At 46.5% G+C, this 14,786-nt stretch overlaps 1 protein-coding gene across 3 annotated transcripts in view; it reads right to left on the bottom strand.

Annotated features, from left to right (window-relative positions):
* The window catches only part of hlk (hulk), a 120,428-nt gene that overhangs the window by 54,123 nt on the left and 51,519 nt on the right, over window positions 1-14,786 (bottom strand). For all 3 annotated transcript variants that reach the window (XM_050169826.2, XM_050169824.2, XM_050169825.2), the window contains exons 8-12: window positions 13,685-13,867; window positions 12,261-12,392; window positions 11,744-11,929; window positions 9,761-9,892; window positions 7,667-7,849 (exon numbers count right to left, since the gene is read on the bottom strand). In XM_050169826.2, the coding sequence (XP_050025783.1) occupies window positions 7,667-7,849; window positions 9,761-9,892; window positions 11,744-11,929; window positions 12,261-12,392; window positions 13,685-13,867 (816 nt within the window). The remainder of the gene's footprint in view (window positions 1-7,666; window positions 7,850-9,760; window positions 9,893-11,743; window positions 11,930-12,260; window positions 12,393-13,684; window positions 13,868-14,786) is intronic.

Genomic DNA, 14,786 nt, shown 5'->3' with positions numbered 1-14,786 from the left:
AGAGCTTATCTGTTATCCATGGATTTTGAGGCGACGCGTACTTCTTTTTGCATTTAACTTGAACGGAATGACGATCAACACATGACTTAAGCATAGAGATAAACAGTGCAAATGCTTTTTGTGGATCATTTGTAGAAAAGATGGGGGACCAGTCAAGGTTCGACACGGCGTCCAGGAATGCTTGTTTGTCTAATATAAACTTCGTGTACGTGATTTTTTCGGAGCCATGAGTATAGTGAAAATTTAAAAATATAGGATAGTGATCAGTTATGTCGGTCATTATAACACCTGCGTCTGGTGGATATGCCAAATTTGATAATGCATGGTCAATTAATTTACCTATGGGGTGGTTAGCACATCGTGTCGGTATATTAATTAAACATTCATAACCAAAGCTGTTAAAACAATTAGAATAATGTAAAGCATTAGCAGACGTACTATCAGCGAGGTTAATGTTGATGTCGCCTATAATTATTACATTTTTGTTTTCATCTGCTAGCAGTCCCATGACTTTATGGAGAGCAGTACAGAAGTCTGTTGCTGATGACGAGGGTGAACGATATATGCAACCAATTATTAGGTCTTTGACCACCAAGAGAAAGGGGGAGGCGGCGTAGCGCTTCTGCTTAAAGGAGCAGTATCGTGCGAAATAGTCGCAGAATACACGACGACAACTGTTGATTACAAGATGCTCACTCTACGAAGCTCGAACAAACTTTTCTTCGTTATTTACAGGCCACCATCTGGAGCCATTAATCGCTTCTTTGAATTTCTTGAAACAATTTTCAGCTATGCATCTGATCAATCTATAGATATCGTTCTAGGTGGTGATATTAACATAAATATACTTTCATTGACTCAATCCCAAAAAGAACTCCAATACTTAATTGCTGCTGATGGTTTTTTTTAGCGTAATAACAAAGCCGACGCGAGTGACTTTAGAAAGTGAATCTTTATTAGATGTATTTATTACAAATTTTGACAGTAATTTAGTAACTGCAGGCGTAGTTTATACCGACTTTAGTGATCATCTTGGAACCATCATGATAGTTGATAAGGCTGTTCATGTTAATCAAAAGAAGAGGCAAACAATTTATACACAATCTATAACGAAAAAAAAAATCTCGAATCCTTTCTTTCTGCCATTAGCCAACAGACCTGGAACCACGTTTTTGAGGCAGATAATAGTGATACCGCTTACCTTTTACCTTAACTTCCTCACTACATTCGAGGCTATCTATGACGCACATTTTCTACTAAGAAAGGCAGCCACGCCATCAAAGGCACGGAAACCCTGGATGACGTCTGACTCGCTCCAAATAACCAAGCATAAGAACAGAGTGTATGCACAGTTTGTACAATCAAAAGATGAAAAGTTGCTTCGGCAATTCCAAAAGTACAGAAATAATCTAACACCAAAACTCAAAATGGCTCGAGATGCCTGTTTCACAAATGTATATTGGAGCCCTGATGAACAACGATCGGATGTAATCTGGCGGAAACTGAATTCCTTACTGCAACAAAACACCCTTGATACTTCTGATAACTTTCAACATGAAGAAAAACGAGTTTACGGGACCTATTTAGCTGACGCTTTCAACAATTTATTTATTTTGCAGGCATCTCAGAGTCAGCTAGAGCGCAACCAAAATTATACTGAATCCATGAAGGGAAGCAGCTGTCCGTCAAGCCTTTTCGTTGCGCCCACCAACTACACAGAAGTTTTCTCGTGCATAAGTAGTATTAAATAGAGAAAGTCACTAGATGCAAGTGGTCTCCAAATAGCGCCCATTAAACATGTTATTAACCTAATATACCCGGCTGTTACTCACATTTACAATCTCATATTATCTACCGCTGTTTTCCAAAGGCACTTCAAATGGCTCGAGTGATACCGGTTTTTAAAAGTGGCGACAAGAATTTTATTAGTAACTATCATCCCTTTTCTCTACTGCCGGCATTCTCGAAGGCTATACAAAAATTAATGCATGGTAGGGTACTATATTTTTTTTGAAAAACATAACCTGCTACTTGACTTTCAGCACGGGTTTCGAAAGAATCGTTCCACTGAAACAGCATTACTGACTCAAAAAAAAATCATAACAGATATATATATATATATATATATATATATATATATATATATATATATTTTACTAAGGCTTTTGACTTGATAAACCACAGAATTTTACTGCATAAATTGGCAAACTATGATGTCTCAGGAAAAGCTCAAGACCTTATGAAATCCTATTTGTCGAACCGAACACAATATGTAGACTTTAAAAATTCATTGTCTTCAATAGAAAATATTAGTGCAGGAGTCCCCCAGACAGCAGTTTGGGATCGCTCTTATTTGTATTCTATATAAATGATATTGTGCAATGTGTAACTGATGGTAAGATTGTATCCTACGCTGATGACACTTCGGTGTTCATATCCGGGAGATCAGAAAGTGACATTGAAGAGAAAGCAATCGGAACGCTGAATGCATTAAATACGTGGGCAAAATGAAATTATTTGAAGAATAATCCTAAAAAGACAAAAATAATATTGTACTTTCCAAAAGGGAAGCAAATTTCTAGGTCGTTGAACGTGTTCTCAAGCTCTGATACTGTTGAAACAGTAAATTCTGTTAAACTCCTTGGTGTTATATTTTCAAAGCATTTGACTTGGAATGATCATATTGACTATATTATATCAATATTTTCTTCAGCTGTCGGTGTTATGTTGAGCCTGCGCGTTATTCTTCCTGTCAAAGTTAGGCTGTTCCTGTACAACTCATTAGTTCTCTCTCTCTTGCAATATTGTTGTACCGTTTGGGGCACTGCGGGTGTCACAAATTCATCCAAGCTTCACGTTAGTAGAGGGAAAATCAGACATCCACCCGTTCGTAGCAATTGCTACAAAGGAAACCCATGCGGGTTATTCGAAAGAAAAGCCCCAGAGTTGAAGAAAAATTCGTCCTGGTCCGGGACTCGAAACCGGGACCACCGCCTTTCCGGGGCAGCCGCTCTACCATCTGAGCTAACCACGCGGCTAGCAGATGGCAGGGCGAAGTCGAATTTGTCGACAACACGGAGCAAAGGCAAGAGTTTGACGTAGTAGTTCTGCGGAAACCCGCAGGGTGGAGAGAAGTAATTAATAAAGGGAAAATCAGACATCCACCCGTTCGACATCCAGACATCAGACATCCACCCGGCTTTCCTTTCGAGGAACCTGCACGGGTTTCCTTTGTAGCAATTGCTACGAACGGGTGGATATTGCTGGGCCACCTGGGCCACCGGTATTCAACCAGACCCGGAGAAAATTCGTGCTTTCACGTCTTTTCCTGTACCTCAGTCTGTCAAAGACGTTTGAAGTTTTGTAGGACTCTGCTCCTACTCCCTACACTTCGTTAAAGACTTCGCAGCGATTGCGCGACCACTTACTGCTCTTCTGAAGAAAAGCGTGCCATTTACGTGGGCCCCCGCTCAAACTGCTGCGTTTGCCCACCTCACCAACATTCTCACCACGCCACCTATACTGGTCCACTTTGACCCGCCCTCTCCTACAGAGGTTGATACCGATGCCAGTGGTCACGGTATCGGAGCCGTCTTAGCCCAGCGCCAACAGAGCCAAGATCGCGTTATCGCCTACGCTAGCCGCCTCCTCACAGCAGTGGAGCGTAACTATTCGATTACATATAGCGAATGCCTGGCTCTCGTCTGGGCGGTTTCCGAATTCCGCCCGTACATGTATGGCACGCACTTCTCTGTAATCACGGACCACCACGCGCTCTGCTGGGTTTCCTCACTCAAGTGTCCTACCGACCGGCTTAGTCACTGGGCTCTGCGGCTGCAAGAATATTCCTATGTAGTAGTGTACAAGTCGGGCCGATTACATCAAGACGCAGACTGTTTATCACGCTATCCAGTGGACGAACCACTCGCCGACCCTGACCTCGATACCGACGCTTGCGTTTTCTCCGTCTCTCAGCTGCTGCACGTTGCCGACGAGCAACGCCGTGATGCCACCTTGCGCGCCGTCATTGATGGCTTGGAATCTTCGCCTTCTGATCCGTCCCTTCACCTGTTTGTTCTCTGGGATGGTGTATTATATCGCCACAATGTACGCCCCGACGGTCCTGCCCTACTCCTCGTCATTCCTAAGCACCTCCGGTCAGCTGTTCTCCAAGAACTTCACGATTTACTAACGGCAGGTCACCTTGGCGTCTCCCGCACCTACGATCGGATTCGCCGACGCTTCTTTTGGCCAGGCCTTGCCCACTCCGTCCGGAAATACGGTGCGGCGTGTGAGAAATGCCAGCGCCGAAAAACACCATCGACGCTCCCTGTCGGGTGCCTTCAACTTGCTCGAGATTCCTTCGGAGCCGTTCTTTCGCGTTGGCTTGGACTTACTTGGCCCTTTGCCTCTATCCACGTCTGGCAACAAGTGGGTCGCTGTGGCGACAGATTACGCCACGCGCTACGCCATCACCAGAGCACTTCCAACAAGCTGCGCCACAGATGTCGCCGATTTTCTTTTACGCGACGTGATTCTGCAGCATGGTGCTCCACACCAACTGCTCACTGACCTTGGTCGGACATTTCTTTCTAAAGTCATCGCTGTCATCCTGCAGTCCTGCTCAACCAAGCACAAGCACAAGACTAATGGTCTAACGGATCGTCTGAATCGCACTCTAACAGACATGCTTGCAAAGTATGTCTCGTCCAACCATACTAATTGGCACCTTGCCCTATCCTATGCCACTTTTGTATATAATTCTTCGCATCACGGCACTGCCGCTTATTCCCCGTTATTTCTGTTGTATGGCCGATAATCCACATTGCCACTGGACGCATCCCGTCCATCCGCCGCAGCAGAGACCAGCGAGTATGCACTTGACGCCATCACCAGGGCAGCCCAAGCACGCGAAATTGCCCGCGCTCGCCTCCCGACTTCCCAAGAGAAGCAACGGCGTTTGTACGATCGCCAACACAGAGACGTCCACTTTTCGCCTGCACCTCTGGTACTCCTGTGGTCCCCGACTCGTCACGTTGGCCTGTCAGAAAAACTCCTGTCTCAGTACACAGGCCCATATTGAGTGCTGCGTGTCGTGACTCCAGTTACGTACGAAATCGCCCCATGCAGTCAGTACCAGTGCCTCATCTGCCCCGAATTCCACTGACGTTGTGCATGTCGCACGCCTCAAACCATACTACTCTCATGTTCTTACCGATATTCAGACGCACTGGGACGGTGCTTCTGCCGCCGGGGATAATGACACATGCATAGTGCGTGTTTCTTGTGGACGATGCACGCGGGCACCCCGACGAAGACGACGAACGTTCTCTGGCTCTCGAGCTGTCGGCTGAGCTGGCCAGCGCTGCAGTTATCCTTTGTAAATATCCTTTGTAAATAGTCTCCATTTCTGTTCGCGTAACGATAATGCGCTCAATTTAAAGCTATTAATAAAAGGAAAATCCGACATCCACCCGATCGTAGCAATTGCTACAAACGAAACCCATACGGGTTCCTCGAAAGAAAAGCCATTCGCACGCTTGAGAGCAGCACAATAACAACACGCAATCGCTCCGTCACGTGGTATTATTTGATATTTCGCGGGCTTTCTTTGGAACGTGGAAGAAAGGAGAACGTAAAATATATCGTGTAGGGAAAAATTTATTGAGAAGTTTCTCAAGGTGCTCTACAACTTTGGGTATCACACTTGGGGTCTCCAGCCAATACTTGAAAAGTTGATTAATTAAACAAACTAATCCGTTAGCTAAGTGGAAAATAAAAAAAATAGCCTGAGTAACTCTAGGCCAGTGCCAACATTATGCGTTCCATTCAACTCACGTCCGGAGTGCCTTTCATTTTTAAAACTTTGGCTCAAGTTATGTGGGACACCTTGTATGTACTCTACCACTATCGCGAATAAACCGGTATCACGCATTCTCATATTTCAATCTCCTGCCAGAGGCTTGTTCTGTATCCCAGAATTGGCCTTATTGTTTTCTATTTCGGCACGGCGCGATGCCCCATTCACTGTACCGCCACGCTTGGCCTCGTAGCATGTCGCTTGGCAGGTAGAGCGGGAAAGCTGACAGCGCTGGCACTCTGGCCAGCGTCAGCAAGCTCCGCGCCCCGCAGTTGCCACTCACCAAACTCAACACGGACCCCAGCAAACTTTTCCAAAGCTCGCGAGTTGTTCGCTGCCGAGCGCGCTAACGCCTGCCTCTGCCGCAGGTTCCGCTGCCGTATGTGCTAGCGGTGGTGTAGCTGGGACGCGAATACGGCCGCATGGCGCCTTCGTTTTGTAAATGAGGATAGCTATTGGGGGCTTGTTGGTACGGCATATCTTATTTTTTTGCAGCGCAAGCTGAACGACAACAGCGACGCGTGTAAAATCTCCGTAAACATGAACAAAAATAAAAACACAGGGAACCACACGCAAGCACTTTTTAGCTACACAGATTAACAGACATGTACACGTTCAACGCGAACAAAGATAATCGAGCTGTCTTATGGATAATGAAATATAAGGCTTACTGACGCATGTGTTACCAAATGTTCCTAGCTTCTATTATCAAGCGCGTCACCTCACGCCTGCTTCTACTCATGATGACTGTTTCTTTAAGTCTTGGTTTGCATTTGCATCTCTGGCAATGGATGGCAAGAAAGCCGTCGGCAGCCACGTTGTTTACTTTGTTATTGTGTTCTCGTAGCCTGTAATCTATGCATCCACCTATTTGGCCAATGTAGGATCGTCCACACCCGAAGGAATGCGGTAAACCACACCCGCAATGCAATCAATGAATTTGTTTTTGTTTCTTTTCGCATGTGGTATGTGCGATTCTTTCTGGCCTTGTATTTCTACACATGTTCACCAATTTAAGTAGTCACCAATCATCATGAGTAGAAGCATTTGTGAGATGACGCGCTTGATAATAGCGGCCAGAGACATATCAACATTTGGTGACACATGCGTCAGTCAGCCTTCCATTTCATTATCCACAAAAGAGCTCGATTATGTTTGTTCGCGTTGAACGTGTACATGTCTGTTAATCTGTGTGGCAAAAAAGTGCTTGTGTGTGGTTCCCTGTTTCTTTGTTCATTTTTACCGAGATTTTGCATGCGTTGTATGACGTTTCGAGGGTGTATATATAGCGACGAGAACTGGAAATAAATCTATTGTTGAAAGTTAGCGCTGTGTGTGTCAGATGTGCCTTTCTGTTGTCCTTGTCGTTCAGCTTGCGCTACAACAAAATAAGACATTCGTTTTGTATTCCCCTTCGAGCTTCCTTCGGCCTCTCCGGTAGCGCATGCTTAAAAGTTAGGCCGTCTCTACAGTGGCGTCCTCCAGCGAACGCTGCCAACTCGCCCAAAAGCACGCCGCTTCTGTGCCCCAGGCAATGTGGCGGCGCGCATAGACCAGCAGACGAATGAAACGGGGTTCACTTCATGCATCGGCGCGTACTGTATATCTATGGCCTCCGAGACAGCACAGCGGCAACGCTTCGGCGCGTTTACTCCTTTCCAGAGTCGCACACGTGTTGTCCACAGCAGGCCATCCACAACTCCACACAGTTTTCGCCACACTGCGATCCATGCGTATGGGTGCGCGGGCCAGCACGAATCTGTTGTGATTGATGACGCGACATTGTCGATGTGCCGTCGCCCTTACCGTCGTACAGATTGGGAATCTCGTTGTCGTAGAAGACAAGCTTGGGAAAGCTCTCGATTCCGTGCTTCTCGGCTGCCTCCGGGTCGTTTGTCTTGAGGAACACTATCTCATGGTCGTCTGCCTCGTCGTCGATGTTCTCCAACTCGGTCAGGATCTTCTCCGACTTCTTGTCGTTCTCTTTGTCTGCAACAAAGAACGGCGGATTACGGACAACACATTTTCCAAGTCACTGCTGCAGTATCTGCATGAAACGTGCCTCCGTGCTCAAATAATTTCGTACCGAGCTTACGCCGCGTGGCAAACCGAGCGAAAAATAAATTTAAAGAAAGTCGACAGACGCAACGCGATGCTCTAAACATGCAAATCGACAGCGGCTGCTTTCTTTCGGTTGTACGCGTATTAGATGTTACTGCTGACATAAGATAATTTAAGGCATTGTAAAAGCGATATAATATTTTTTTCCGGGTAAACATTACTAAAAGCGGCTGACTCTGTAATGCGCTTTCTGCCCAATTAACAAAAATCCATGGGTGCTCTTATTTAACAACGACTGTTTAAAAATATAAAGCCATTGCATTCTATTATTTTAAATGTAAATATAAAGTTCTTAAACATTAAAGCAGGTGAATCCAACCATTGCTAAACGCATGTGTATACCTACAAAAAATACTACGAGAAGCGGCAGTTCCAAGAAATGTTTACCGATATGTGTCGTGCAAACGCGTTTCTTCCACGTGCTATTGCTCCAAAGCATAAGAGAAAGCCGTTTTGTGAAAAACAACGCGTGGAACGCTAAATTAACACAATTTTAGAGGATTCTTCGTCAATGCGCATGCATTGAGTACTGGACGGTTTCAATTTGTCAAGTGGAACAAAAAGTATTAAATAAAGATGAATGTGTCGATTACGTAGTTGAATGACTCAATTACTGTGTTTAACTCATTATTTCTTTACATAGTTTATTTTTATTGATTGATTTATACTTTCACGCTGGGACCATGTTATACTCTTAACAGGGAGGGCAGCGCAGAAAATGCAAGCAAGCAAGCATACGAATTTTATTGAATATAGTGGCAACGTCTGTAAATAGCAGCTAAAAACTTCAATTTAACGGGGGATCTCGGCAAGAAAGGCAGGTTAGGCCACACATGCAGTTCCAACTTTCCTTTTTTGCCGCACATGCAGTATAGGTCACGACGTACGTTTCATGGGGTCTGTTCGAGCAAGCTGAAGCGTACTTCTGGGACAAACAGTGGTTCGATGTATAGCGTATAGAGTTATCTGCAAGGCTAAGGAGTAACGGGCAAGTGTGCACACGGTGAGCAGGGAATTAAGCCAGCGAGCTAGACGATGCTGCGTCAATATTATATACTGCTCGCAACGATGTTTAGGAAGCGTCAAGTTCACAAAATACTGTACTCGCAAAACACAGTAACTATGGCACTGTTGAGGTGATTGTAATGAAATCGCTCCTTCGCAGATGGTGGCACGCATTTTCAGACTGGTATATAGAGCACGCTAATGCATGCAATTTGTGGGGCACACTTTCAAGGGCCTCGACAGACACACAGAACAGCAAGCTGCGTCGAAATGTTTTGTTCCCTGGCCGATGTTTATGGCTGGCACATCTATGTTATTAAAGTACGTTTAAATGCAATTTCTGCTGTGCACGGACGACACGCACTCGCTTCGTCCAGCACTGCACTTGAGCTTCTTTCGCGCGTCTTACCAGCATGGCCGATTCTCTACGCTCGCCAATGTCCGCATTCTGAGTAGAGCGCATGTAGTTTGGCGCACGAGTGCTTGCAGTAGGCTTAGCGCGAAACAAACGGCCACACATAGACACTCGCCCCGTGTAGCGCACGTCCAGGGTTTGCTTTGCGCTAAGCCTACGACGTAAGCAGTCCATATTATGTCCTACTTGCTCCCCGTATAGGTGTCCGTCCGCAATGTCAACAAGCTATGCTTTTACTTCCACCACAAGACAGGGTGCCCTCGCGGTTAGTACTCGCGCCTCAATGCGAACGAGATTTTATCAGAGCATGGCAGATGGTGCAAAATCAAAGAAGACTATACGCCCAGCGATCCTCTTACAGAAGAGCACAGCGACGTGGGGGTGCTTCTCGATGAGCGAGTCGAGGATCTTGTCGCTCACTTCCTCGATGGCGTCCGACTTCATCTGGTGCAACAGCCACTCGATCACCTCCTCCTCCTTCGTCAGGTCGCCTGTTGGTCGCGCAGGAAAGGCAGTCACGTCGCTCTGCTACGCTCAGTAATGTGGAAAGTTGGGCTAGTTGGTGATTAATCATTATACCTTGGTGGTGAAGCAGCGCACTGACACGGACACAGCGAAGACGACACTCGCTGCACTCAACTGTTTTGAAGATACTTGCGAGTGCAGCAAGTGTTGTCTTTTCTTGTGTGTCTTCACTGTGCCTGTGTCAGTGCGCTGCTTCGCCACCAAGGTATGATGCTCTGATACGCGTATGCTTAGTGAACGCGCACATGTGCAACGATTTGCCTGCAGTGCTTATGTCCGCATACTCGACTGCACCACGACTACGGCTATCTCCGTTATCGGTCCCCTCCTCTCCAAAAAGAGTAAAGGAAGGAAGAAAATAAAGAAACCTGCCCACATCACTCTCTTATGGTCAACAACACTTAACAGATCTCAAATGTTCCATGGTATACTTGTAAATGGGATAATCACGCTACGACGCGAATGCTCTCGGGTGTATTATGCTCATTTTCCTCCAGGATTACACTATCACACGGGATAAACAGTCAGCACTTTTGCCCTCCGCATAGGATGCTATGATATTGAAGAAATGGCATCCGTCTTTTTATTTTATTTTTACCGGAATTTCCCCCGTCGTTTCTCGTTTGGCGTTTCCACAAAGCTTTCTCCTCTTGCGTTAAGCAAGGTGCTACGCAATACAAACACGGACGAGAAGAGCACGCAAGGACGAGCGCAGTCGTTCTGCTCTTCTGGTCCACGTTTGGACTGCGATGCGCCTCGCTTAACGATGTACGATTGACTCGCCCAAACATATGTACAGTTGAACTTTCTCCCCTTAGTCTCTTACGCGCAGTGTACTCCCAATAATGAGGCTTATAGCGCGTGAAAAGACAACGACGAAAGTAAGACGTGACACACACTTTGCCCTTTCGTCTTTGTCTTTTCACTCGCTATAAGCCTCACGATGTCACACCAACAAGCCCAAATCACTGCCATACAACTCCCTATAAAATATCTCGGATAAAAGGCATACCTTGATTTCATGTTTGTCTATTATTGCACTTCGTTTTTATGAATCTTTCACTCAGTCGGGCGCCCTTGCACGTAGGTACGCACGTTTTCTTTCAGCGAGAGGAGTAGCCGCACAGCAGCAACACCACGCAATCGAATCGGTTTAGGCAATAAACTTCAATGCTGGCCTTGTCAAATTCAAATTCAAATTCAAATTCTTTATTTTTTCCAAAACAAGTTTTGTGGTTGACAGGGCTAAAAGCTGCGGTCTGCAGCTTGACAGAGGCCCGGACACCATAGCGCGGTAGCTCATTTGTTTAAATATGAAAAACGTAGTGGAATGTAGACGCCTGCACAAAGTCAGCCACCCCGAAGGAGCACCAGAGCTGTAGGCTATCGAATGCCTTCTTCGTTTGCTCGCTCCTACCGGGTGCCGCATGCGCATGCTCTTATTTCATATTCGAATAGCCGAATGCACGCACAGGGTCCATGTTCTTGAGCCGTCTTTGAACGCCGCAGTTCTACGCGAAGCCCACGTCATGGGCTGTTTTGTAGCTTGCGCAATCGCCCATGCTTTTTAGCATAAAATGCCGAGCTCTCCATTCCGTCATACTTGGGTAAAAGCGCCACTGAACAAGGCAAACGATCTCTACACCACGTCAACGCTGGTGCGATGGGGCATTAATGTGGGTGGGATGTCTTTCTTTATTTTTCCTGCATATCTTTTATTTGGGAGGGTGGGGGGGGCGAGAGCGGGCGCTGCCGTGTTCGCACCAGCATATCGCTGCCGCATGGAACATATATCTCGCACAACTAAGAGTGCTCGCCTTCGTAGATGTTGGGTATCTCCTTCTCGAAGTAGACAAGTAGGGGCAGCTCATCGTCGATGCCGTAACTGCGGGCCACCTCGTCGTCGTCGATCTTGATGAAGGGCAGGTCGTGGGCATCGGCGTCGTCATCGATGTTTTCCAGCTCCTTGAGCACTTCCTTGCTCCTCGGGTCGTCCTTGTCGTCTGAAAATGCACAGCGTCTGTCGCGAAACACCGCCTCCCACTCCAAACGCCTCTGGACGCACGCGCCGTGGGTCCACGAGCGACAGATGTCATTGTTCCGGATTACTCATGCACCGATAAAGTAACACGCCTCGGAGATGACTAAATTTGAGACCAATCAGCACCTCGGTTAAAGAAACACAGTGTCAAACACAGAAACACAGCCTTTCGCAAGAGTCGGAACTGTCACAGTGCGCAGTGCTGCCTTACGAGCACAGTGTGCGGATTAGCCTGCAGTAGGGCGTACGCTTGTACGCTGCTGCTAAAAACGGAGAAGCATGCCATTACTTACAGAACAGCACCGCCAAGAAATTGGACTTCTTGATAAGCGTTTCCAGCACTTCCGGAGTGACATCTTCGATCTCGTCAGACTCCTTTTGCTTCACAAGCCATTCCAGAACCTCCTCCTCCTTCATCAAATCACCTGCACAAGGCATGCACTTGCAATGACGGACTGGCAGAACTACGTAAGGTCAGGCACAAATGGTAGCGAACGCCATAGGTTTCCGTACGATCCGTCTGAAATCTACTGTGCATAAACAAAGTTTATTCCTCCTCCTCCGTAATGCTATACAAAAAAAAAAAAAAAAAGAAATCGGAGACTTGTAAACTGAAGCTACGCGAAGAATGCGCAGTATAAAGGTAGAGAAAACACGCCGAGCGCTGTACAAAGGCGACGACATTGGCGCACATTTATGTTCGGCTTCATGTTATCGTGTAATTAAACCGCCTTGCTCTTTACTTCTCAGCCCTACATAAACTATTGTGTTCAGCTTATTACCATTCCCATTTCCTTGCAGTGCAAGAAAATGAAATATAAATGCATTTTTTCTATTCATGTACATTTTTATATTTATAGTTCATCCTTTAATATACATTTATTTGCCTCAACCAGAGTTGGAATGCGTGCACTTTATAATAAAGCTGCACTGTTCAGATCAAGACGAACAAGCACATTTAATTACTTGATTCGTGCTATGTTCAAGCACTTGCTAATTATAACAGTGCACAGTTGTGTTTCCTTCGCCCTCGACTTCCTCATACAGGCAAGTGCTGTTGAGGAACGACAAAGAGAGAGGGCGGGGAGGAAGGGGTGCTACCGTGTCTTGCTCTTGTGATCTTGTATGTTATTTCACTTTGTGCTCCCCATGTTTAACAAATCAAAGGAGCCCTCTTCAAGAGCTTTCGTAGCCGTGTCATCAATGACAGATCCACACAGTGCGCAAGGTAAAGCTATAATTTTATAAAAGGGACAGTTGTCGTCCACCGGACAGCAATATGAAACCGCTTTCCGGTAAATGACAGCTTTTCCTTTCAGGTTACAGTTCAATTCTAGAAGCTGAGAATTTTAAAGAAGCAGCGTGAATATCGGCTAGAAGGTATATACGAACGAGAGAAAGAGAAAAGACGTGAAAGAAAAAGAGGTCAGCCTGGTTAAGGGTCCGGCTGGCTATACAAACAAAGCGCCGCATAATCAGTATGGATGACTGCCTAGACCAAGTTGGAGATTTACTAAGTTATGGTCGAAACTATACGCCTCCGTGCAGAGCATATTCAACGCTGTTTTCAAGGCTAGATACGCCTGTAACGATTGGCGATCGCCCGAAAGGTTATGTTTCCTATTGCACCGTATAACGCATTGCAGGGCAGACAGCGGTGTCGTTCGCGCTGTCACAATGCCGGGCGTCCACCGGTTCTCAAGAGCTGACAACTCACCGGAATAGAAGTTCGGTATCGAGTCCTCGAAGTAGATAAGCTGCGGCACGGCGTCGACTCCGTACTCCTTGATGACGTCCTCGTCGTCGATCTTCACGAAGGGGATGTCGTGCGTGTCCAACTCGTCGTCGATGTTCTCCAGTTCCTTGAGAACCTTTTCGCACTTGGCGTCACCTTTCTTGTCTGCGCCACCGTGGAGCGCAGCGTCGCAGCAGGAAAGGGGGGGGGGGAGAGGGGACAAGAGAAGGAGAAACACACTCTACGGTCTGCCTTAAGTGAACAGTCGTTCACCCTCTACAGCGTCAAAGAAGATAAGGTGTCATCTGAGCAAGACAGAAGTTCACAGGATGGTGGAGGCTTGAAGTGATCATCAGCGGCTGAGCAAGCAATGTCGCTCAAGCAAACGTTTCGGCAAAGTGGACTTGTCTTGGTCAGGACAGCAGCTGCTTTCCTTAGCAGTTGCTGCACTGATGAAGACTAGTCCCCTTGTCGAGACGTCTTCAGGATAGACAGGGCTGACTCGAATAGCGAATGAACTATACAGTCCAGCATATGCGCTCCGAAGTGCTACCATTCAAGCTGTATCGCAATGGTTGGAAGACGAACAGGAAGAGCCCTTGCTGAGGCGGAGGTATGTGCCTGCGTCCTAAAAAGCGCTGTTTCTGTTGATTCTTTATCGGTTAGAAGATTTGCCTGAAGTTGATCCATTCACACGATTAATATTTTACCCCCGCATGCCCCCGGTCTCGTATAGCTTTTTCTGCTTGTATGTCGAGCTGTTTTCACCTAGACATTACGTCTCCCAAAATTGCTGAACACTTTGCCAGTAGCGACGAGCGGAACGCAGCGTTTTGTGCACCAGAACGGGACAACATTGCGCAAGCGTTTTGTTGCCATGGTGACACCGCTTGAGTGGGAAATAAGTGCACGGTTGGATAAGACTTGCGCGTGCGCGCTCCCGGCTCGCAAATTTCCTCATGAGGAAACTTCATCATCGCTTGCTGTGGGCACTGATACCGCGTAAGGTTTCGAATTAGTCGCAGCATTTCTTGTCATCTAAGATGCAGATGCGATACTGTCATTCGCCTTTTAGATGCAGGTG

This window comes from Dermacentor andersoni, chromosome 6 (genome assembly GCF_023375885.2).
Source record: "Dermacentor andersoni chromosome 6, qqDerAnde1_hic_scaffold, whole genome shotgun sequence".
Taxonomy (NCBI): Eukaryota; Metazoa; Arthropoda; class Arachnida; order Ixodida; family Ixodidae; genus Dermacentor; species Dermacentor andersoni.
This window is presented reverse-complemented; position numbering and strand designations above follow the sequence as displayed.